Source organism: Ictidomys tridecemlineatus, chromosome 5, assembly GCF_052094955.1.
Source record: "Ictidomys tridecemlineatus isolate mIctTri1 chromosome 5, mIctTri1.hap1, whole genome shotgun sequence".
Taxonomy (NCBI): domain Eukaryota; kingdom Metazoa; phylum Chordata; class Mammalia; order Rodentia; family Sciuridae; genus Ictidomys; species Ictidomys tridecemlineatus.
Genome location: NC_135481.1, coordinates 2,292,197 through 2,315,237, shown reverse-complemented (window position 1 = coordinate 2,315,237; position 23,041 = coordinate 2,292,197). Strand labels below are relative to the sequence as shown.

The 23,041-nt window shown below is 34.9% G+C and overlaps 2 protein-coding genes across 8 annotated transcripts in view; one reads left to right on the top strand and one right to left on the bottom strand.

Moving 5' to 3' along the window:
* Nucleotides 1-675: 675 nt before the first annotated feature.
* LOC144377684 (uncharacterized) lies at nt 676-5,828 on the bottom strand. Of its 3 annotated transcripts, none has more exons than XM_078049101.1 (3): nt 4,494-5,828; nt 4,118-4,223; nt 676-3,524 (listed from the first exon to the last, which is right to left on the bottom strand). In XM_078049101.1, exon 1 carries the CDS (start codon nt 5,324-5,326, stop codon nt 4,967-4,969), a length of 360 nt encoding a protein of 119 aa, XP_077905227.1. In that variant the 5' UTR covers nt 5,327-5,828; the 3' UTR covers nt 676-3,524; nt 4,118-4,223; nt 4,494-4,966. The 3 variants fall into 3 exon arrangements, with proteins under 3 accessions (XP_077905227.1, XP_077905228.1, XP_077905229.1); XM_078049102.1 differs by having other exon boundaries at nt 4,118-4,200; XM_078049103.1 differs by having other exon boundaries at nt 4,118-5,828.
* Ube3a (ubiquitin protein ligase E3A) overlaps nt 5,110-23,041 on the top strand; it is a 96,082-nt gene continuing 78,150 nt past the window's right edge. For 2 of the 5 annotated variants that reach the window (XM_005316898.5, XM_013359140.4), the window contains exon 1: nt 5,110-5,252. The gene's annotated coding sequence lies outside the window, so the exon portion shown is untranslated. The remainder of the gene's footprint in view (nt 5,253-23,041) is intronic. The other 3 variants (XM_078049095.1, XM_078049098.1, XM_021728979.3) reach the window with 3 other exon arrangements.

The following is a 23,041-nucleotide window of genomic DNA, read 5'->3' as shown; positions in this document are numbered from 1 at the left end:
AGCCTTATGAAATCATTACTATTATTTTTCCTACTTTACTGGTAAGGAAACATATCAACTGAAATACTAAAGATTCTGTATCTGGCAGAACTGAGATTTGGGATTTAAAAAAAATTCATATTTGTTGTACTATGCACTGGGCATTCTTCTGAGTGCTTTATGTACATTAATATCTAATCCTCAAAACAACTCTTTTTATACATGAGGAAACTAAACTGAGGAGGGATTATGATCTTGCTTGGCATCTTGTCACTCGCAGGTAAATTGGAGGCCTGTGCTCTTAACTATTTTGCTACATTACCTGACATGAATTTTGGAAGAAATATGTGACTTTGCCTCTTGGAAGAAAGAACTCTAGGATTTCTAAGATTTATTTTGATTGGGAACTTCCACAGATGGTAGAGTAATCAAGTAAGTCAAGGATGGTAGGATGATTTGGTTTCATTCTCCCCTAACTCCAGACTCTTATATTAGGATACAAGTTCAGCTGCAGTAAAGGGATCTAAAATAATCATTGAAGATTACAAATGTTAGCAGCTGATTCAAATCGAAGTTCAAACTGATACACAGACTTTGCCTAATGAAGGCCTCAGGACTCTCCTTATTGCTCTGTGATAATGGGAGTGCCTTCCCCATCTTAATTTGTGCTGCTATAACAAAACACCTGGTATTGGGTAATTTACAAAGAATAGAAATTTATTTTCTCACAGTTCTAAAAAGTCTGAAGATCAAGATACTAGCAGGTCCAGTATCCAATGAAGGCTTCTCTCTGCTTCCAAGATGATACCTTGTTGCATTCTCTGCAACAGATGAATGCTATTCACATGATGGAGGTGAGGAAGGGCAAAGGAGGGTCTAAAGTAGTTCTTTCCAGGACTTTTATAGGCGCAGTAATCTACATGCATAAGGGCGGAGCTCTCATGACTTAATCACTTCTCCATAAGGTTTTACCTCTTAGTACCACCATAATGGGTGGTAAGTTTCAACATAAATTTTGATGAGAATACCATCATTCAAACCTTCCAACAAAACAGCTCACCACATTTCAATCCTCAGAAAGGGATGAGGGGAAACAGCATGTGAAATTCCTTCTTCTTCTTCTTTTTTAAACAGAGGGTCTCATTATGTTGCGCAGGCAGGCCTTGGAATCCTGGGCTCAAGTGATTCTCTTCCCTCAATTTCCTGTGTAGCTGGGATTACATGCATGCACCACTGCAGTCTAACATCATTTCTTTCAATAGTGTGATCCAGAAGGTACAAATATCATTTTTATTCACAGTCTATTGGCCAGAATTTAGTGACATGACACACTAAGGGGTCAGGATGTGTAAACTGATATGCACATTAGGGATCAACGAGCAAGCAGTCTCTACTACAGCTATCCAATAAGCTTTTCAAATTTAGCATTGTCAAAACCGAATTCCTTCTTGTTATTCTAAAATCTGCTCCTCTGCACAGATATCCCCATCTCAGTTAATGGTGGAAAATGGGACAGTGCTTGGGGTGTTATAGAAATCTAGTTCAAATTCCCTACAAAGGGTTGAAAACTTAAGTGTCTTAAGTTTCCAAGTGAGGTCTATGTTCAATATTCAGACTTGAACTCTGACCAAAGTGACAGAGAAAGAGTACATGTAAATTGTAATATGGAGGGCAAAGAGAACCAAGGATGGAGAGGAAGAGTGGCCCAAAACACTCGGAAAAAAGCCAGAGAACTTAAGGTGATGGAACCAAAGAGCAGTTTCCAGGAGGCATTGGTTAGCATGTTGAAGGTTGCAGAAAGATAAGATACTATGAAAAGTGAGAAGCAACCTTTGATTTAGCTATTATGATACAAGGAATGTATAAAGTAAAATGGAGGTAGGTGCTAAATTTTAGTAGTTGAAGAAGGTTTTGGAAGGAAATGGTAATCTGAGTATAGATACCTTTTAAAACAGAAAAGACAAGGTCAATAGAGGGAGAATTTATGAACAGGAGAGGGAAAAATAGAGGGAGTTAATTTTTTAAAAGGGGTCTTGAGGTGACCCCTTTTAAAAATTGTCTGTATAAAGGAGGAAGGATGATTCATACCTGACAGGTCAGGAAGAAGGCAAATTTAGCTCTGTATGAATGAAAGCAGGGCACTAAGGAGTTCATACTGGATATATGTAACAGTAAATAACAATATTAATAATACTAATATTATTATTGCTAATAAGCACTAACATTTATTGTGTTCTTTATTTATTGAAACTAACATTTATTGGGTACTTATCACATGCTTCTTGGAGTTAATTTTGCTTCAGAAGTACTTGTTAAATATTGGGACCTACTCATACACCAAAATCTTAGAATCTTTCAAGAGATGAGTGTTTTTTATTTTGATGTAGCCTAAAAATAGCAATTGTGAATATCACCACATCTGAACTTTCTCCTTCGTGCTCTCAGATTATTTCTGATTGTGGGGCATGCTGTATAATAAAAAATTGTGGTTTTGTTTTTTAATTCATCTGTTGTAATTCACATCAATAAGAAAATTTGAGCACTGAAATAGCCCTGTCAAAAACTCCCACTTCACTGGCAGATTAGGGAAAAATATTTCATTTTCAAAAAGTATATTAGTATTAGTTCATATTAATAGACAACTCTACTCCACAATTACACAACCAGTGTTGTGTTACTATGAAAAAGTGTTCAGTTTTTACAGGTGTGATATCCTCCTGAACTGCCTTCTAGAGGGGAGGATAGAGATTGTTGATCTTTTATTGATTTCCAAGGCCTGGCACAGTTCTGGGTAAACACAAGTTCAAAGTTTTCACATAGCATTGATGTATACACTTATAAAATTATACTGCTTTTTACTTTTTACCTGAAATGGGAAAATTATTAGAAACTACTGGTTCTCATTTGGACTAGAATAGTCTAAAGAATTTACTGCAAACTTAGTTATGAAGTTTTTTCTGAGAAAACATACTTGAAGAGAAATAAGGGTCTAGTTTCAGATAAACATTTTCTTTTTCATCAAAACTCGTATGTATGGAAATGGAACACTACTGGTAAACTGAGGACTCCTGATAATATTCATTGCTGACAATTTTTATCAATCGACATTTCTTAATTTAAAAATGGGTAAACCAAAAAATACAGAGAGTTCCTGTGTCAAGTTTAACACAGTAGTCACACACAAGAATATATATATCTAACTTGAAGAATTAAAAGGATAAGGGTAATTTTTTCAGATTCCCAGGAAGAATTAGGTTTTTTGTTGGTCTTACTTAAAACCAGAATAGTCATTTCAACATCTAAAAGTAGATTTACTTCCCTCAGTCTTGAAACTCTTTTAGAACTCATGGATTTCAGCCACATTTGAAACTTCAGTCTATTATAAAATTAATTTCACTTACTCAGACAATTCCTATTTAAGAGAAAATAAAATAGCTAAAAGTATCTTCATATGATAAATCTAGTAGTAAAATTTTGCTTTATTTATTCTAATAAAGTATTCAAAGATTTTCATTCTCAGTTGCCAGTAGCTTCCAAATGTGAATCTATAATGGGGGAGAAATGGTAAATGAATAAAGATATTTTAAAAATATCTTACAATCAGACATAGCTTAATACTTTCATTTATCATCAACTGTCCTAGAATAACTTACTCTTGCTTATTTTTTATAATTTAATAATTGAGTATAGGTGGGAGGTGGCTTATTTCTATCCATATATACACATTTATGTATAAAAATGTCAATTACCTGATTTTTTATAAAAAAGATGTTAAGAATTGCAATGTAAAAATTCACTGCTGATTAATGACATTAACATTTTCTGAATACTAGATGACTGGTGTATCACATAGTACTTAAAGGCTTATCCAAAAAGTGGAAAACCTTAAGACTGAATTAGTGATTTTTAAAATAACTTCGCTAGCAAAATCCCCCTTAAACAAAACAAACAACAAACAACAACAAAAAAAACCCCCAATCCTTTTTAAGTCGCCCTAGTACCAAGTATGACACATGGATTTAAAAAGGCTAGGCTGTTATATGGATTAAAATTACCCTCTACCCTCATGGAGTCAACTAAGAGACCACTTACTTTGACAACCCACTAAATGTCAACACTATGGGAGGTGGGCTTTTACCTTCTAATCACATCCTGTGTTGTCAAGTGGCCTAAGCAGATGACCTTGGTCCTTGAACACTGGCCCACACTCTCGGGACACCCCTGAAATGTTTACAAGTGCAGCTCTGGGAGAAAAGGAATTCGGGTCGGAACCTAGTATCTGTCGGTTCTGCCTTGCCTCGGGCCTGGGGGCTATCAACACTGCCCAAGCTGACATATGGAATCAATTCATTCCCCAATAAAATCGGAGGCGTTTCTTGGTTGGGTAGGCCCGGGACTCCAACCCTTCTGGGGATCGCTGGGGTTTCCAGAGTGTACCCAATTCTATTAGACGACAGAGTAGGGGCTTAAAAGGGAGATTATTCTTTTTGCCCAGTCTCAAGATGGCGACCAACCCTAAAGAGACTCCGCGGGACCGCGGGCCATCTCCCCTTCCCACGGGCCCCTGCGCCGGCGGCGACGGTAAGCGGGAGGTGAGGGCAGAGTCGCACGGAATTTCGCCCCGCCCTCCCGCGCTCATCCTAGCACCGCCCCGCGTCCCCGCGTCCGGCTTGGAGTCCTCGCCTGGCTGGGAGGCGCGCGCTGCCTGCCGGGATACTCGGCCCGCCCAGCCAGTCCTCCCGTCTTGCGCCGCGGTCGCGAGATCCGCGTTTCTCCCAAGATGGTGGCGCTGGGCTCGGGGTGACTACAGGAGACGACAGGGCCTTTTACCCATCGCCAGGATCCCGACGCATCACACTTCGCTCGCTCACGCACCCTGCCATCGCTTAGTTATCTGCCGACCCGGGCGCCTGCCACCCGCTCCGACTTACGCTTCACCTCTACCGACCCCGGTCGCGGGCAGCGGCGCCACCCTCAGCTCCTCCTCTCAGTAGCTCGCGGCCTGTAGCCCCTGCCAGGAGGGCCTCGCAGCCCCCCAGTGTGGACAGACAGCGGCGGCTAGCGACGAGTGCCGGGTTTTCGGCGGCCTAAGTGCCCCGTTTCCCGGCCTCGGTTTCCAGAGAAGGAAGCGCGGGTCCCGCATGAGCCCCGGCGGTGGCGGCAGCGAAAGGGAACGAGGCGGTGGCGGGCGGAGGCGGTGGGCGAGGGCGACGACGACCAGTGAAGCGGCCGCAGCTGCGAGGGCCGCAGCCCAGGCGCGGGGGCGACGACAGGTTAGTGTTGCTGCGGACGCGGTCTGGGCCCGGAGGCGCGATCTCCCCTCGGTCTCCTTTTTTGCCCTCGCCATCCTTCGGGACCCTTCTGGCAAGGATAGGCATCCCTTCCCCCACCCCCACCTCTGCCGGATAGAGTGTTTGGGGGCGCGTGGTGTTGAGGGGCCGGTGCCAGGAGTAGGCCCCTGGTGGCCGTGGCTGCTGCAGCCTTAACTGTCAGTCCTGGATATACGCTGGTTTTGTCGTCCAAGGGGACTCGAGAGGGCCCGGGGCGGGGCGGACGTGCTGGGCGTCGAGATGGGGCCCTATTGGAGCTAGGATCGCAGAGCCGGCCAGGGCCTCTAGGCTAGCAAAGGATGCCTTTTCATTCAAAGGGGAGCTCTTTCTCGGCGTTCTCGGCTCTCTTGGGGAAGACATATTTAATCGTGTGCATAGTGGGTTGGGGTTTTGGGGGTGGATTGATAGTGAGGGAGGGCGGATGGAGTGGTATGTCAATCCTAAGGATTGTGCTCACAGATTACTCATGTCTTGTTGATCGCCAGGTTTCTGGATTTGAACGTGAGTTCTTGGGTTTGTTAGAGCTGACTTAAATATAAATGCAAACCTTAAAGCGGGTGGCTTTTTTGTTTTTTTAACCTTTCTAGTTAAAGAATGAAAAGGATGTTTTCCTCATCTTGGGGTAGAGGCTTTTGTTAGTAAAGCCAGAATTAAGTGTGCCAGATATTTTTTTAATATGTAAAATATAAAATATGATTTTAAATCAGACACTGGTTAATCTTAGAATTCTAGAAAGATAATCTAGTCTATTATTTTTGGTTTCCTGTGGTCGTATTAAAATAGAAACACCGCAAAATCTGTTTGAGATTATATTTATTTACTGACTAGGGTGCTGTTGGAAATGTAAACTGAATAGCATATGGAATTTACTGGCCAAATATGGATATGGCCCATAATTTTTGATCATTTCACTCATGCAGTATTGGGGGAAAAAACCCAAATGGTTTATTCTATAGTGTTTTTTGTTTCTGTTTTTTTGGAAAGGGAAGGGAATTTGAAATAAAGACGACCTAAAGTTTAAGATTTAAGAAATAAAAATATTAAAAGTTATGTCAAAGACACGTCGGTACCCAGTAAATCTTGGTGGCTAAATTGAACAAGTGGCATCAGAAGTGTTTTTCTTACACATCTGACTATACTTAAATACACTTAAGAAATTATTTGGTAAATCGTGTAAAATTTAGAATTTGGGAGAGAAAAAAAATTTGGTCTTGGTATGTGTAGTGGGAATAGTTTTGGAATTAGATTTTAAATATAAGCTACTTATTCATGTTTTTAATGAATTGAATACAGTATTAATTCTGCTGTTAATAAGCTTTAAGGATGACTCCTAAACATTAAAAAGCACCACAAAAACCGACTTTTTAAAAAAAAACACCCCAAAACAACATTCACAACAGCAAAAAAAAAAAAAAACTTCAAGAAATAATTTATAATTTTTACATATTTGTGATATGCACAGAAGGATGCAAAAATATGATTGAAATAATTTGTAATCTTTATTTATAAAAATAGAATGTATAAGCTATGAAAATAAGCTATGAAAGTCTTATTTTGTCAATATTTAACTAGCATTAGTGTGCTAAGTAGTGTACACACCATCTTTTGGACATTGCCCTCATCCCTGAGAAGTTTAACCTATGCAGAGATACAACATACTGTGTTTTGATTTCAGAGGTTTTGTAGTCTGCTTTTGTTTTATATCTCTTAAAATATACCCTTATTATTATTTTTTTTTTCATAGCTTAAAAAGTAACTTTGTAAGTAAGGGTACTTTTTAGACATCCCGCTTGTCTAGTCCATTTAACAGGATTCTTTGGGTGCCTACAGTGTCTTTGGCATGTAACCTTTAATCACTTGTATTTCTTAAACTTTGGGTAATTTCTGTGTCAGTCTCCTTTCTCAAAAAAATTGTAATAATTTTTATTTCAATATTGGAATCAGTATGACCCAGAACTATAGATGGATCATATCTCAGTTTTTCTTCCTGAGCACTTAATGTTTCCAAATTTCTATTTTTTAAAATGAATATTGGTTATATTATCCAGTCATGTTGTATACTTTTTATTTAGACTTAATAAATTGTACAGGATTAAATGCAGGTGCATTTAAGGTGCATATACAGCTATTAAAAGGTACCGTTTTCTGATGTTCATGGGTGAAGAGAAATCAAAAAGTGATCATTCAAGTAAGTAATGCATGTGCCACAAGGTTGTATTTTTTTTAAAAAAAAGTCTTAAATGCTCTTTTCATCATAATTCAGGATGATAATTTTGAATAGCTTTGAAAATTCCCCTCTCAGACAAGTGTAAAGATAATGTAATCAGAGATATCTTGGTACATAGAGTGGAAATAGCTTTGCCATTAGAACCTGTTTTTAATTTTGGTGAATCACAGTTTTGTTATCTGTAAGACAGGATGGTGAAACTATCTCAGATTTGCAAGCATGTTGAATACTTAATCCATGGGCACTCAATAAATGTTACCTTATAGTCTTCCTCTTCAGTTTTTTTTGAAAGGTCTGAAGTACTATATACATAGTGACCTATAGCATTTTATGCTTTATACTGCTTGTTTTCTTTCACAGTGTGAACTCAACTTTTAGAGGGCAAGGACTCAGAGGATTCCTAGTGTTTACCTGAGAGTATGTTACTAGATGTCTTAGTCTCTTCAGGCTGTTATTATAAAATATTGGAGACAAACAATTATTTAAAAAAAATTATTTTTCACAGTTTTGGAGGATGAGAAGTCCAAGATCAAGGTGCTGGCAAATTCCTGTATGTTTGGTGAGGACTTTCTTCCTGGTTCTTAAGATAGCTACCTTTTCACTGTAAACTTTTGTAGTGAAAAGGGTAAAGGGGTTTTCCTTTGGGCCTCTTCAGTATGGGAATTAATCCATTCATGGGGCAGATCTTCCCCAAAGTCCTGCCTCCTAAAAAGTAACTTTGTAAGTAAGGGTACTTATTAGTCATCCCGCTTGTCTAGTCCATTTAACAGGATTCTTTGGGTGCCTACAGTGTCTTTGGCATGTAACCTTTAATCACTTGTATTTCTTTAGGTAATTTCTATGTCATTTAGGCTTTCAGCATAGGAATTTGTAGGGGACACAAATATTGAGACTGTAGTTTTAGAGTATGCTTCAGTTACCAGTGAATTAGCAGGGGGTCCACTAACATCTCTTAGGTACCTACTGTGGCTACTATGAGCCAAGATACATTACAGAAGCCACAAAGACATTTGGAAATTGATGAGTCTAGTGATTTTCTCCATAAAACACATTAAAAAAATTTAGTAAAGCCCTGTTAAATATGGAACTTCATTCTCCATTCTCTGCCCTTTTAGTTTTAGGGCAGATTTCTATAGATTTAACACCTCCCATCCCCCACCTTCTACTCTACCTGTTTTACTTTTTACATCCCTTTGGCATATTTTTTACTTCAGATTTTGGTCCTAGCGCACCATTCAATTTTTGGGCATATGTATGTTAGTGTTTCTAGATCTGTGTGTGTGTGTATAATTTAAAGAATTTAGTACTTGCCTATCAATATTCCTTCTTTTCAGGGGTGGTGATTATCATTATGTTTTCTAGTAATAGATTCTTAGATGTTGTAAACCTGAGTAGGATTATCCTATTCTGTTTCATTTTCTACATAATTGAAGTGTAAAGATGGTTTTCTTAATGTCTCACAGGTGGTGGGGCCATAACCAGTATCTCTGGACTATAGTTCAGATTCTAGTTATGACTTTGCATGTAGTTAGGTCTTTGCGTGCTCTTTACATGTTTTGTCTTACCGTTGTGAAGAGTAGTTAACACTTTGTAATTATCCATCAACTTGTGGAGTTATTTTCTACACCATTAATAGAAGCAAATGAAGTACCACCAGTAAACCTTTTCTTTTACTAAAGGAAACAAAATTTAATAGAAATAATTAGTACTAATCTTGTAGAAACTTATATTCTATATCCAAATGTGAGATGTTTGAAATACTTAAAGATGCTGTATATATTTGTTTAATAAAGAGACCTATTAAAATATATAGTGAATATCTTTGCCAACTTTCATTTAATTTAATCTCAAAAATGTTACTAATAGTGCTTTGATGTAAGTTATCTTTATCAAGTAAATTCCAATATGGATAATAATTTGGAAAGGTTATTAATAAGTATTAGTAACCTGAGAATGAAATAAGATTATTTTTTAATATTGCTCTTTGTGCTTGATACTTAGCTAGAAGTCAGCTATTACTGCTTGCTTCTAAGATTTAGGATTTACCCCTCTAAAATTATATAAGATTTTAAGTGCTTCAGCATTTCAACAGGTTTAATGAACAGAAGCCACCCTGGACCATTGAAATGGAGAAAGGAGCGCTTTGATATCAGAATATCTTGGGCTCTTTTGTTTTCTCTAGCTTCTCAACTGGTTACAAGCAGATCATTTAGTTTTCTAGAAGCCTTTGTTCCTTGAAGTTCCTTAATTGTTTTGTTTCTGAGGACTTTTATATATGTATGTATAACATATATTATATATGTGATTGTTGAAAAGTGAATTAATAATTGACGTAGTGATTTGCCTAAGAAGATTGGTTTGTGGTAGACATGTAGGTGACTAGAATCTTGGTACATACATTTTCATGTTTCTTTTTTTTTTTTGTTTGTTTATTTGTTTTAAACAGTTAACCTGTATTTAGAAATATTATTTGGGGAAATGTATAGTATGTCAATTTACTTTAAATATGGTAAGTACATTTGAAATGAACAATAGATCCTAGTAATACATCTATTGTAGAAAAGTTATTAATACATCATTTAGTGTGACTGATTTGAAGTCAGATTCCTTTTGTGATTTTCTCTATTTGATCGGTAGTTTTAATTTGATAAATGGCAAGTGAGTGGATCGACCCGAGAAGAAGAGAGGTTTTAGGGGACATAGAATCCTATGGAATCAGATTATTCATAAAGTTCAGTTCCAGGAAATCTGAACAGGAATCTCATGTAAGGTTTTGCCTCTAGATCATAGAACAGAATCCTATGTAAGACTTTATTAAATTCAGCATCTGTATCTCAAGCAAAAGCATACAGGTGCTATATAAGTTCTGAAGACTTACTAATACAATTAGGATAAAATCTTTTCATGAAACTCTTGGCTAGTCAGTAGAGTCTAATGCTGTTAACTCTTGGCAGCTCAGAGTGTTCCAGAAGTTGGTCTTCTATACTTGTCAGGACAGTTGAGTAGTGTAGCATAGATTCCATTAAGCTACAGAAATCAAACATGAAAAATTTTTTTTGTTCTCTTTGTAGGCATCATTCACTATAGACAAACCTCATATTTGCTACTTCCTTACACACTCTAGTTCTCCCTATAAAACAGATTCTTTATTTTCTTCTTATTTATTGCCTTTATTACTGTAGCTCTTTTCTAGTTTTTAATGTATACCCTATGTATGTATGTACGTATACATTCATACATACTTATTTTGAGAAATTGATGTTCTTTTTCATGTTTGAGATAAGCATTGTTGCACAAAACTACATAAATGTGAACTAAATGAAGACGCTGTCAGTGTATGCTTCCACACATATTCTGTTCATACATGACTATTTCCTTGCCTCAAAAGGGATGACTTATCCATTTCAAGCTTCTAATGGACTTCTACAATCAGCATTATCTTCTCAGATATGAAGAAGTAGTCTTAGAATTGCCCTTGTAGACTGTAGCCACCATCATGGCTTATATATTTGTATATTCTTTGTGATAATAGAATTAATTTTGAACCCCCTCTCCCAATTAAATATACAGACAACACAGAGAACAATAACAACCAGCCAGGTGTGCATCATTCACTATAGACAAACCTCATTTGTTACTTCCTTACACACTCTAGTTCTCCCTATAAAACAGATTCTTTATTTTCTTCTTATTTGTTACCTTTAGCACTGTAGATACCACTAAAGGAATTTCCTACCTATTATCAAATACTTTCCTATCTATTATCAAATGTCATGCTTTGGAAAATTAATGATGAAATGGCCAGTAGTGTTTTCTATGTAAAGCTAATATATCATGGGGGGAAATATGGGTTATTTTCAGCTTATTAATTATCTTAAGAATCTTAAAATATTGTTCCTCTCTCTGTGTATAGAGCAGTTTTGTTAACCATACAGTGAGCCATAAATAAGGAAGTTTAATTTTCCTTTGTTAAATATTTAAAGTTTTTTTTGGGTGGAATTAAACATTAGTCTTTTGAGTACCTATTGTATGCAACATTTATGTTAATAGGTAACTCTTATTTCATACAAAGATTAATGGGAGTAATATTTTTCTTTCCTAGTTTTTTCAAGTGTGCTGACTGTGTTCTGTGATAGAAAATACGCTGTGTGGGGCTGGGGATGTGGCTCAAGCGGATGCATGCGGCCCGGGTTCGATCCTCAGCACCACGTACAAACAAAGGTGTTGTGTCTGCTGAAAACTAAAAAATAAATATTAAAAAAAATTTAAAAAAAAAGAAAAGAAAATACGCTGTTTAAGATAATCCAAATGCAGTTTATGAGAGATGAAAGTGTCCCTAATTACTTAATCTGCTTCATTCTCACTCTGTCTTAAGCTTTTTGCTGTCATTGTAATATATTAAACAGATTTAAAGAACAGAGAGGGAAATTGGGGAATTAAATGGATAAAGTTGGATAACTAATGAATCCACTGGGCTCGATTGGAAGTATTTCTTAAAAGTAGACTACAGTATTGAAATAAAATTCAAATATAATAATGTATTTGAATAACTTGTTAATTTTAGTGGGGTTTTTTGGGGGGGTGGATACAGGGATTGAACTCGGGCACTCCACCACTGAGCCACATCCCCAGCCCTGTTCTGTATTTTATTTAGAAACAGGGTCTCACTGAGTTGCATGGTGCCTCTCTTGGCTTTGAACTTGGGAACCTCCTGCCTCAGCCTTCTGACCCTTGGGATCACAGGTGTGTACTGTGCCCAGCTAATTTTAGTTTTTTACACACAAGAAACTAGATTTCAGCATTTCAAATTACGTTGTGTAATTATTGCTCAGTGTATCATATTTCAAATTATTTTAGAAATGATGGTCTTGTTTTATTTAATTCAGTATGGGATCATCCTCATCACCAATCCTGAAAATTACATCTTTTGGCATAAATTGAAGATAAGAGATGCATCTCAGACTGGTTATAGCTCAGTGGTAGAGCACTTACTAGCATGCATGGGGCTCTGGATTCAATCCCCAAAACTGCAAAACAAAACAGATGGATGGATCTCAACTGGAGAATAGAGTCACTTATCTCAATTGAAATTAAGTAATTTTTTTTTAAACTCCTGAATGGAAGAGTCTATGAGACCAATAAATGTGCACAAACTCTTTTTTCTATGTGCAGATTTAGGAATTTGTGAATGCTGGAATGAGTGAACTGCTTTTCTAGTTTGTTCAGGCTTGCTTTATTGCTATGGGCTCATGAACTATGTGTGAATGATCAGGAACAATCAGCATTCCAGGCTTGAGAAAATAAAGGAGTTTTAAGTGCAAATAGGCAAGTGATCTTATTGTACAATGTATCACTTTATTCTTGTGCCTGTGCTGAATTTCAGCTAGTCATTCAGAGACAAGGTGGAGGTGTTGTGTGTATGCATGTGTTCTTATTGCTAGTTAAGTCCAGATTTTCAGAAATGGGCGTATCTCTTCAGTGATGAAGATGTAAAGTATCTATACTTAATGCTAGCATGCATCTAAATTGCCATGTTGCAATAGTATTTATATTAATTATGTTTTTAGTAGTGTATCTTTTCTTAGTTATAAGAAGTTTGATGATCTCCAAGACTGTGACATTTTAAGCTAGGACATTATATACTAATGCATTTTCAAAATATATGTAGATATTTTAATTCCCAAATATTTAAAACATAGAAAATAAAGAATGTCCATTTACGTACCACCCCCAAATGGAAATTATGTCAGATTTGATCTTTTGGAGAAAAAATGAATAACCCTATAGTGACTCACTTGTAGCAACTCCACTCATCCAAGTGTTAGTGCCCTCTCTTCTTACCCAGAATAACAACTGTCTTGAGGTTCTTGAATACATTTTATAGTTTTGCTTTGTACGTGTGTCATAAGTGATATAAGGTGTTTAAATTCTTGCAGATATTTTTTTTATATCTTTCAGTAGATTATTAGTATTAGTATTTGAGATTGAACCCAGGGCCACTTAACTACTGAGCCACATCCCTAGTCCATTTTTAATTTTGATACAGCCTCCCAAGAGGCTGAGACACTGGGATTGTAGGCAAGACCTACCACGCCTTCCTTTCATCAGGTTTTTAAAGTCAATATTGGGCTGGAGATGTAGCTTAGTGGCAGAGCACTTGTTTAGCATACAAAGGTCCTGGGTTCAATCCCTAGTACTTCCCAAAAAGGGGGAGGGGTGTAGGTGTCAATATTAAGTTTTGAGATAACATATGTTGGTACAGGTGGAGCTAATTTGATTTTATTGCTTTATGGTCCTCCATTGTATACAGATATAAAATGTTTATATCTCACTATTGATGAGTATTTTTAGTTGTTTCCTATTTTGCTTTTATAAATAATGCTTATGCATTTTTTATACATGTGTCTGCCTCTGCAGATGTTTCTCTTGGGAAGATCCATAAAAGAGATTGGTGGGAAATAGGATCTGAGTATTTTTAATTTTATGATATTGCTGAATTCTGTTAAAATGGATTAGCCAAATATACTTTGTTAGCAGTGTGTGGGCATTTTTGTTTTTAGAATCCTTCCCTGGTTCTTGAGATTGTCAGATTTTAAAATATTTGCTAAAAATGATGGATATGAAATGCTATATAGTTTGCATTTATTTCATTATGTGGAGTGCTTGGTAAAAAGATGTGAATTTTATTATTTTCTGTATGTTTTAAATATTTCATAAGTTAAAAAGTACTTCTAAGAAAAGAGACACCATTGTACATTTATATTGAAAAAGATCTTAAAGGTCATCTCATCCAACCTTTTTACTTTACAATGTAGCCAAGGAAAGTTTTCAGAAAAATATAAAATATAAAATCTGGTCCTTGTATTCTTTTTTATCCTATGGAATTTCAGCGTTTTAAAAAATATTTATCTTTTAGTTTTAGGTGGACACAGTATCTTTATTTTATCTTTATGTGGTGTTGAGGATCTAACCCAGTGCCTCCAGCATGCCAAGCGAGTGCGCTACCACTTGAGCCACATCCCCAGCCAGTTTTTAATGTCAAAATAAGGAGTTGTTCTTAGGATTTGTGCTTTTTGTTTTAAGGAATTACTCTAATAGGACTTTTTATTCCTAATTATTTACTTGTTTTTTTTTTTTTTGCATTTAGGTCCATCTTAAGGAAGTTAGGAATTTTTTTTTTAATGTGTGAAAAACTAGTAGTTCCAACATTATTAATTCTTCCCCCATATATTTTTTAAAATGTCACTTGAATCATCTCCCATATGCTTGGGTATGATTTTAACTTCTTCATCCTTTTTTGTTTGATTAATTATTTCCAAAAAATGGTCCCACTATACTACTGTTGTTTTATTTATAATAGCTTTATATAAAGCTTTGAAATTTGGGAGTTTTCTCAGCTTCCGCCTGTATTATTTTCCAAATTCTTGGCTCTTCTTGAACCTTTACTATTCCATAATAATTTAAAACTAGTTTTTCAAGTTCCTTTGTGGAATTCATACACTAGGTGTCCTTTTGTGTGGCTTCATTACTTAGCATGGGGTTATTGAGGTTGATTCTGTTGTATCATATTATTGCATTTCATTTCTTTATGAATGAGTAACATTTTGTAGATATACTCCATATTGTTTATTCCATCAGTTGGTTATTATGAATACTGTTGCTGTGAACAAGCTTTTGGGCTGTTTAATTCCCTTGAGTATACATCTCCAGTGAAACTGCTGGGTCATACGGTAACTCAAAGTTTAACACTTGAGGAATTGCTAACCAATTTTATAGTTGTACCAGCAATATGAGGATTCTGATTATTCTATTTTCTTGTCAGTCGTCTCTGTCCTTTGTTTTTGTATTCATTCTTGTAGGTTTAAAAGTGTCTTAGTGACTGTTATTTGCAGATTCTTGATGACTTAGTGAGCATCATTTTATGTGCTCATTGCCTATTTCTTTTGGGGAAATATCTGTTTAAATCCTTTAGAATTTTTTTATTGATGGGTTATAAGAGTTCCTTATATATTCTGTACATAAGACTCTTATCAGAGATGTGAGATTGTAAATATTTCCTTCCATATTCTGTGGATTGCCTTTTTACTTCATGAGTTTCACTGGAAATACATATTTTTAATTTTGGTGAAGTCTAGTTAGATTTTTCTTTTGTTGCTTGTGCTTTTGGTGTCATTATCTGGGAAGCCACTGGCTAATTTGAGTTACAAAGGTATATACTTGCTTTCTCTAAGTTGTGTAGTTTTAATTATTATATTTAGGTCTATATCTGTTTTAAGTTAATTTGCGCATGAATGTGTGCTCCAGATTTAGGCTTTATTCTTTTCCTTGTAGATATTCATTTGTCTCAGCACCATTTGTTGAAAAGACTATTCTGACCCCATGAATCAACCATAAATATAAGGATTTACATTTTTAATCCAAGTTATATTCCATTGGTCTGTATGGTCTTATGCCAATTTTAATTATTATATCTTTTATTATATCTTTTAGTAAGGTTTTGAAATCAGAAAATGTAAATATTCAAACTATTGTTCTTTTTTATATTGTTTTGACTATGGGTTTTAAAAATTTTCTTGTGAATTTTAGAGTTATTTTGCAAAATATGTCCCTGGTATTTTGATAGTCCCCCAACTTGTATTCTCACTGTATTATAAATTTCTAGAGATACTTATGACATTTATTTTTACATATGCCTGGTGAAGTTGTTTTTTAAATAGCTATTAAAACTATTCTTTAGTCAGAAATACCACCTTCACCATTTAAGAGAGAATTTTTTTAAAAATATATTTTTTTTAGTTGTAGATGGACACAATTCCTTTATTTATTTATTTATTTTTATGTAGTGCTGAGGATCCAACCCACACATGCCAGACATGTGCTCTGCCACTGAACCACACCCCCAGCCTAAGAGACAATATTTTGTTACTAGGTCTTGTTACATATCTAGTATCTGGCTGATTTCTGTCACTTATAGAAATTTAGATAGTTTATTAAACCTGGATGTCATTAAAATTCCATGAGAGACAATGTTAAAAGTCACTGAAGATTAAGGTATTTTGTGTCTTAACAGGAAAGTGAAAGGAGCTAACCAACACACACACAAAAGGGCTGAGGTTCTAATCATGGTAACTCTTTATTTCTAAAGTACCAACAAGAGTACCCTACTTACTGCATGGCTTTTCTGTTAGCCCTAAAATAAATGTAATGATTTTTATTCTGTCCATAGGCTTACTTTACCAGGAAATCAGTTGTATAATTCCTATAAACCAAAAAATTTTACATCCAGATTTTGTAGAAATATATTTTGAAGAAACAAATCAGAATTAATTCTATAACTGGTATCAGTTTTAATGCAGTTCTCTTTCTCAGACTGAATCATCTTCAATCCCTAATTTTTTTGTCTTCTAATATTGTTATTACTGGTGTGTGTGTGTGTGTGTGTGTGTGTGTGTGTGTGTGTGTGTATATATATATATATATATATAGAGAGAGAGAGAGAGAGAGAGAGAGATAGATAGATATACATGCCCCTGAGAAATCTATTAAATACAGGTAAAATGTCAATAGTGATTTCTTTTTTGGAGGAATATACTTGCAGGTTTCTTTGATAGGGTTTTTATTGTCTGTAAATCTGTTTTATATGTATATGTATGTCTATATGTGTATATAGAGCTATATAAATATGCAAATATTTATGCATTCAATATATATGATTTATATACAACATATATACATAAATGTATTTACATGAGGGGTATTGGTGGTTTACTATTATATCTTTTTTGATCTCTGGGTATGAGATATCTTTCCATTTATTTCTATTGATGATTGATTTTGTGGTGCTCAGGAATACATGTAGGGTTTGTGCATGCTGGGTAAGCATTTTACCACAGTGTTTATAATATATACCCCCAACCCTCTTATGTTTGTAGTTTTCAGTGTCCAGGGTTTTCTTTTACTTCTTTAGTACCTTTTTATACTTATTCCTAAGAATTTTGTTCTTGCTGTGACTGCAGATGGAATTGTTCTCTTAATTTCATTTTCAGATTGTTCATTACTTATACATAGATTTTTGTATACTACACCTGTGTTCTATATAACTTATTTTTTCTTTTAACAATATTATAGAAATAAACAGTTATATGTACGTCTGTTTCATTTATTTATAGTTCATTGAACACTGGTGTGGCTGGTATTTTTCTAGATTTTGATGGTGGCAGCAGTGTCTAGAATCCATCTAAACCCCTGCCAAAGGCACTTGTATACTAGAAATGGAAAGATAATAAATAAAATATATAAAAAGTGGAAAGAAATCACAAACAAGATATGCAAAATAATGGTACATGATACATGGTCCTAAAGAGAAAAAAAATAAGTGGGATATAAAGTTTTTGGAAATGGGAAGAATGAGGGGAAATTTTAGATAGGGTTATCAGGGAAAACCTCACTGGAATGGTAATTTGGGCAAAAAATTGAAGGAGATAGCCATGTTTTGGGGGGAAGAACATTCAGGCAAAGGTTGTGGTGAATAGGAGACCCTAAAGTGGAAGAGTATTTATTGTGTTTGAGAACAGGGAGATGGCCAGTGTGGCTTTAGAAAAATAAATGATGGCAAATTAAGAGTCAGATAGTGGAGGGTATAGGTCCTTTGGTCATAATTAGGAGTTTGTTTTTAATCTTCGAATGATAGGGAAATTCATTGGAAGTTTTTGAATGGGAGAGAAAGATATGACTTAGGGCTTTGCTTTAGTAAGATCATTTTGGTTTTTTTAATATTTGTTTTTTAGTTATAGTTGGAAACAATACCTTCATTTATTTACTTTTATGTGGTGCTGAGGATCAAACTCAGGGCCTCACATGTGCTAGGCAAGCACTCTACCGCTGAGCCACAACTGCAGCCCCTGGTTGCTGTTTTGATCATGGACTGAAAGAGGACTAGGGCAGAACCAGTTAGTATGTGATTACAATTTCACTGGACAGGTGATGCCAATGAGGGTGGTGAGAAGTGGTTGAAAATTGAGTACATAGGATAAAAGTGAACTAAAAGATAGCACCAAGGTTTTGACCAGAAACAACCAAAGAATAGAATTGAATAATTCTTTTTAATTACTTCGTTAAATATGTATATAACATCACATGCCTACATGATTGGAGGGGGGATTTAAACTGTGGGAAATCGTGTTAATGAACATTTATCCTGAAGTAAATTTGAGATGGAAAGACTTTAACCTGTGTTCTATCAATCTTGAGAACTGAACTAGGAACCCTGAGATGTCATAATATATTTTGAAACACTTTCCCATTATGGAAGTTAGATTACTTTCAATTTTGCCTTTACAAATAATGGTGCCTGCTATTTCTGTAAGGTAGAGTCCCACAAACAGGATTGTTAAGCTATGTCAATTTAAAGATTTGGTAGATTTTGCCAATTACAGTTACCTTTTAAAAAGCATTTTTAGCAAGTTTCATACCCTCAAATGATGCATGAAGCCACTTACTTAGCTCATTGCTGTTTTATTTTATGTGCATATAAAAGTCTTTAAAATATTTATAAGTAGCTTTATTTATTTGATATTTATAGGTAGTCCCTCTTTTGGTCCATTTTTTATAATGATTTTATTTATTATTTTAAAGCACTCTTATTTAATCCTTTACTATTATTTGCAAGTATTGTTTCATCATCCATCATTTACCTTTATGGTATTTAATCAAGTGAAGCTTTAAATTCTTTATGTAAGTAAATCTGTTTCATGGTGCTGTTTTAGCATGCTTACAAAGATTATGTATTAAAATATTGTTGTTTTCTTTCATACTTTTATGATTGTACTTTGTTGGTTTAGATTTATAAATGTAGATCTGAAAATTCATAATTTTGTATATGGAATGCTATGGTTTAGGTAGGAATTGCAGGTGACATTTTTGGATATGGTATAAGAGCAATGTCTACCTTTTATTTTTTTTCACTTGGGTATCTGAGTGTCTTGATCACTTAAAGGATCTTTCTATAATAAGTTTTCACAAACTTTGAAAAAAATCAAGTTTTCTTGAATAATTTATATACCCCTATTATCTGTACAGTTGGATGTATTTTGACAAATGTGAATACTAATTGCCACCATGACCATAAGATAGAATATTTGATTCCCCTTCAAAAGTTCCCTTGTGTCTTATTGAGGTTGTTCCTCTCTTGGCTCCGGGCAACTATCTAGTGTATTAGTTTGGTTTGTTCTAGAATTGCAAATAAGTGGAACAGTGCATTTTTACTCTTCTGGCATCTTTCACTTAGTTTTTGAGATTCATCTATTTTGTGTGTATCACTAATTTTTTTAGGATAGTGTATTTATTCATTCATTTTTTTGATGAAACTTTAGATTGTTTTCTTTGTGAATGAAGGTATATTTTGTGTACATGTCTTTATAACATATTTTCATTTTTCTAAAGTAAATCCTTTAATTTGGAATTAATAGATCACACGGTAGGTAACTAGTTTCGGTTTAAATGTGTAGGGAACTGTACAATTATTTTCCACATGGTTATACAAGTTTATATTTCATCCAATGGGTGAGAGTTCCATTTTCTCCAAATTCTTGTCAATATTTTTATATTCTGTGTCTTTAATTGCAAATAGGCATGTTTGATATTCCTTGGCAGTTTCTTGTTTTAATTGTGGTAAAATATGCATAACATAAAGTTTACCATTTTAACGAACTTTAAATATACAGTTAGATAGCATAAAATTCATTCATGTTAATTGTGCAACTATCACCACATAGTTGGTGATGGATAATGGTGATAGTTGCACAATTTTTCTTTCTCCCAAATTAAAACTCTGTACTCATTAAACAATAACTCCCCATTACCTCTTTTCCCTAGCCCCTGATTATTACTATTCTGATTTCTGTCTCTAAATTTCGACTATTCCAGGCACTTCCTGATATTGGAAGTAGTGATACTTGGACTGTGTCTGGCTCATTTCACATAGCACAGTACCCTCAAGGTTCATCCAGGTTGTAACATGTCAGAATTTGAAGGTTGAATAAATTCCATTGTGCATACCACATTTTATCTATTCATCTGTATTTGGTTGTTTGCACTCTTTGGTAGTGTGAATAGTGCTGCTATGAACAATGTACAAATATATTTGACTCTGTCAATTCTTTGGGCTATGTATTCACATATTTTGGGTGATAATATTATACTTTTAAATTTTTTGATGGACCAACCCACTGTATTTGAAAGTGGTTGCACCATTTTAACAGGGTTCTAGTTTTTCCACAGCCTTGTTAAGACTTGTTAGTTTGTTTTTTTTAAAAAAATAATTGCCATTATTGTGAGTGTGAAGTGTCATTATCATTTTAATTTATATTTTCCTAATAACTAAATTTTCTTCTGTTGTGAATGTCTGTTCACATGTTTTACATATTCTATTCTTTTTCAGAACATAAGCCCTTTGTCAAATGTATGTATGTATACTGCATCTTTACTGATTTTTCTGGCTATTTATTAATCACTAAGGGATTAGTATTGAATTTTCCCAACTGTGATTTGGAGTTTGCTGTCTTTCCTTTTGTCTGTTTTTACTTTAAATATTTTAAAGCTGTGTTAATAGCTAAATTCATATTTGGAACTATTAGATCTATTTGATGAATTGATCCCTGTTATCTTTATAAAATGTCCTAGATGTTCCTTGTCCTAAAATCACTTTTGTCTAGTGTTAACATAGGCACTCCTCCTTTCTTAGGTTTGGTTTTTGTATCATACCTTTTGCCTATCCCTTTACTTTTAACTTATCTATCATCATAGTTAATATGCCTTTGTTTTAGATAACATAGTTGAATCTTGCTTTTTGATTGGTTTTTAAACTCTACCTTTTGAGTGTTGTTCATTTACATTTATTATATTATTGTAGTTAAGACACTACTTGTTTTCTATTTGTCCTATCTAATTTTTTTTTTAAAGAGAGAGAATTTTTAAAAAATATTTATTTTTTTTTAGTTTTCGGCGGACACAACATCTTTGTTTGTATGTGGTGCTGAGGATGGAACCCAGGCCGCACGCATGCCAGGCGAGTGCGCTACCGCTTGAGTCACATCCCCAGCCTCCTATCTAAATTTTTAAAAAACAAATTTCTTCCTTTCTTTTGGATTGAGTTTTTTTTTGGGGGATGAAGTGGGGGGTTTGTTTTGTTGTCATATGGAGAATTTAACCCAGGACCACCTCATTGTATGCTAGGCAAGTTCTCTACTACTGAACTATATCCCCAGTTCTTTTCATTTTATTCTGAGACGGGGGACAGGGTCTTACTGCATTACCCAGTCTGGCCTTGAGCTTGTGATTTTCTTCCCTCCACCTCCTGAGTATCTTGGAATACAGGTGTGTGCTACTGTGACCAGCTGGATTGAGCATTTTTTTTTTTAAAGAATTTTGTTTTGTCTCCATTCTGAGCTTATAACTCTGCTCTTGCTGCTCTAGGGTCAACTCTAGAATTTATAAAATACATATTTAACGTATTTCTATCTATCTTGAAAAACATTATATCTCTTAGTGTATAATATAAGAACAGTAGACTAGTATACATTTTTTAATCCTTCCTTGTTTGTTTTGCTGTTGTGATTTTACTGCTTCGTTTTATAAATTCCATAGTAGAGTTTATAAATATTTCTTAAAAAGGAATTTTAAAACTAAGAATAACAATTTTTTCTTATTTGTCATTTTCATTTCTGTTGTAGATTTATATAGATTTCTTTTTTTTAAATTTTGATCCAAGTTTCTGTTGTCACTTTCCTCCTATTTGAACAACTAACATTCTAAAGTATAGCTTTACTGGCTACAGATATTCAGATTTTTTTCTTTTTTGGTATGGAGATAACTTTATTTCACACACAAATATCAAATTACAAAAGTTTTCAAACTTACGTAGACTTTAAAATAATTGTGGCATGTAATTGTACAATTAACATTGTTATATTTCCTTTGTTTCATATTTTTTCATACCTATCCTTCTATTAGTTTGTCTTTTTTGTGTTTTTCAAGGTAAGTTACAGATGTTACACATGTTTTTGTACCACTCCCTTAATTTCATCATGTATATTAACTGGAATCAAGTGTATTGTTCCATTTATTTTCTTCTGTGTAACAGATCACCTTAAGGGGACAGTTAAACATCAACAGTCATTTACTTTACCTCTGAAACTGAATTTGTGCAGGATCTGGCAAGAAGAGCTTGTCTTGGCTTTAAGCATATTTGCTGGGTAACTTGAAGACCAGAGGCTAGCATTACCTTAAGGTTTGTTCAGTCATACATCTGCAGATTGATGCAAACTGTCAGGACTTTAGCTGGAGCTCTGGTCTGGAATGCTTCATTTTGGTTTGACATGTAGCTATTTGGCTCCCTTGCAGTGTGGCTGTTTTCCTCATAGCATGTTTGACTAGATCCCAAGAGTGCAATGTAGATGTCCATGGCATTTTTATAGGTAGATGTCCATGGCATTTTTATGACTTACTA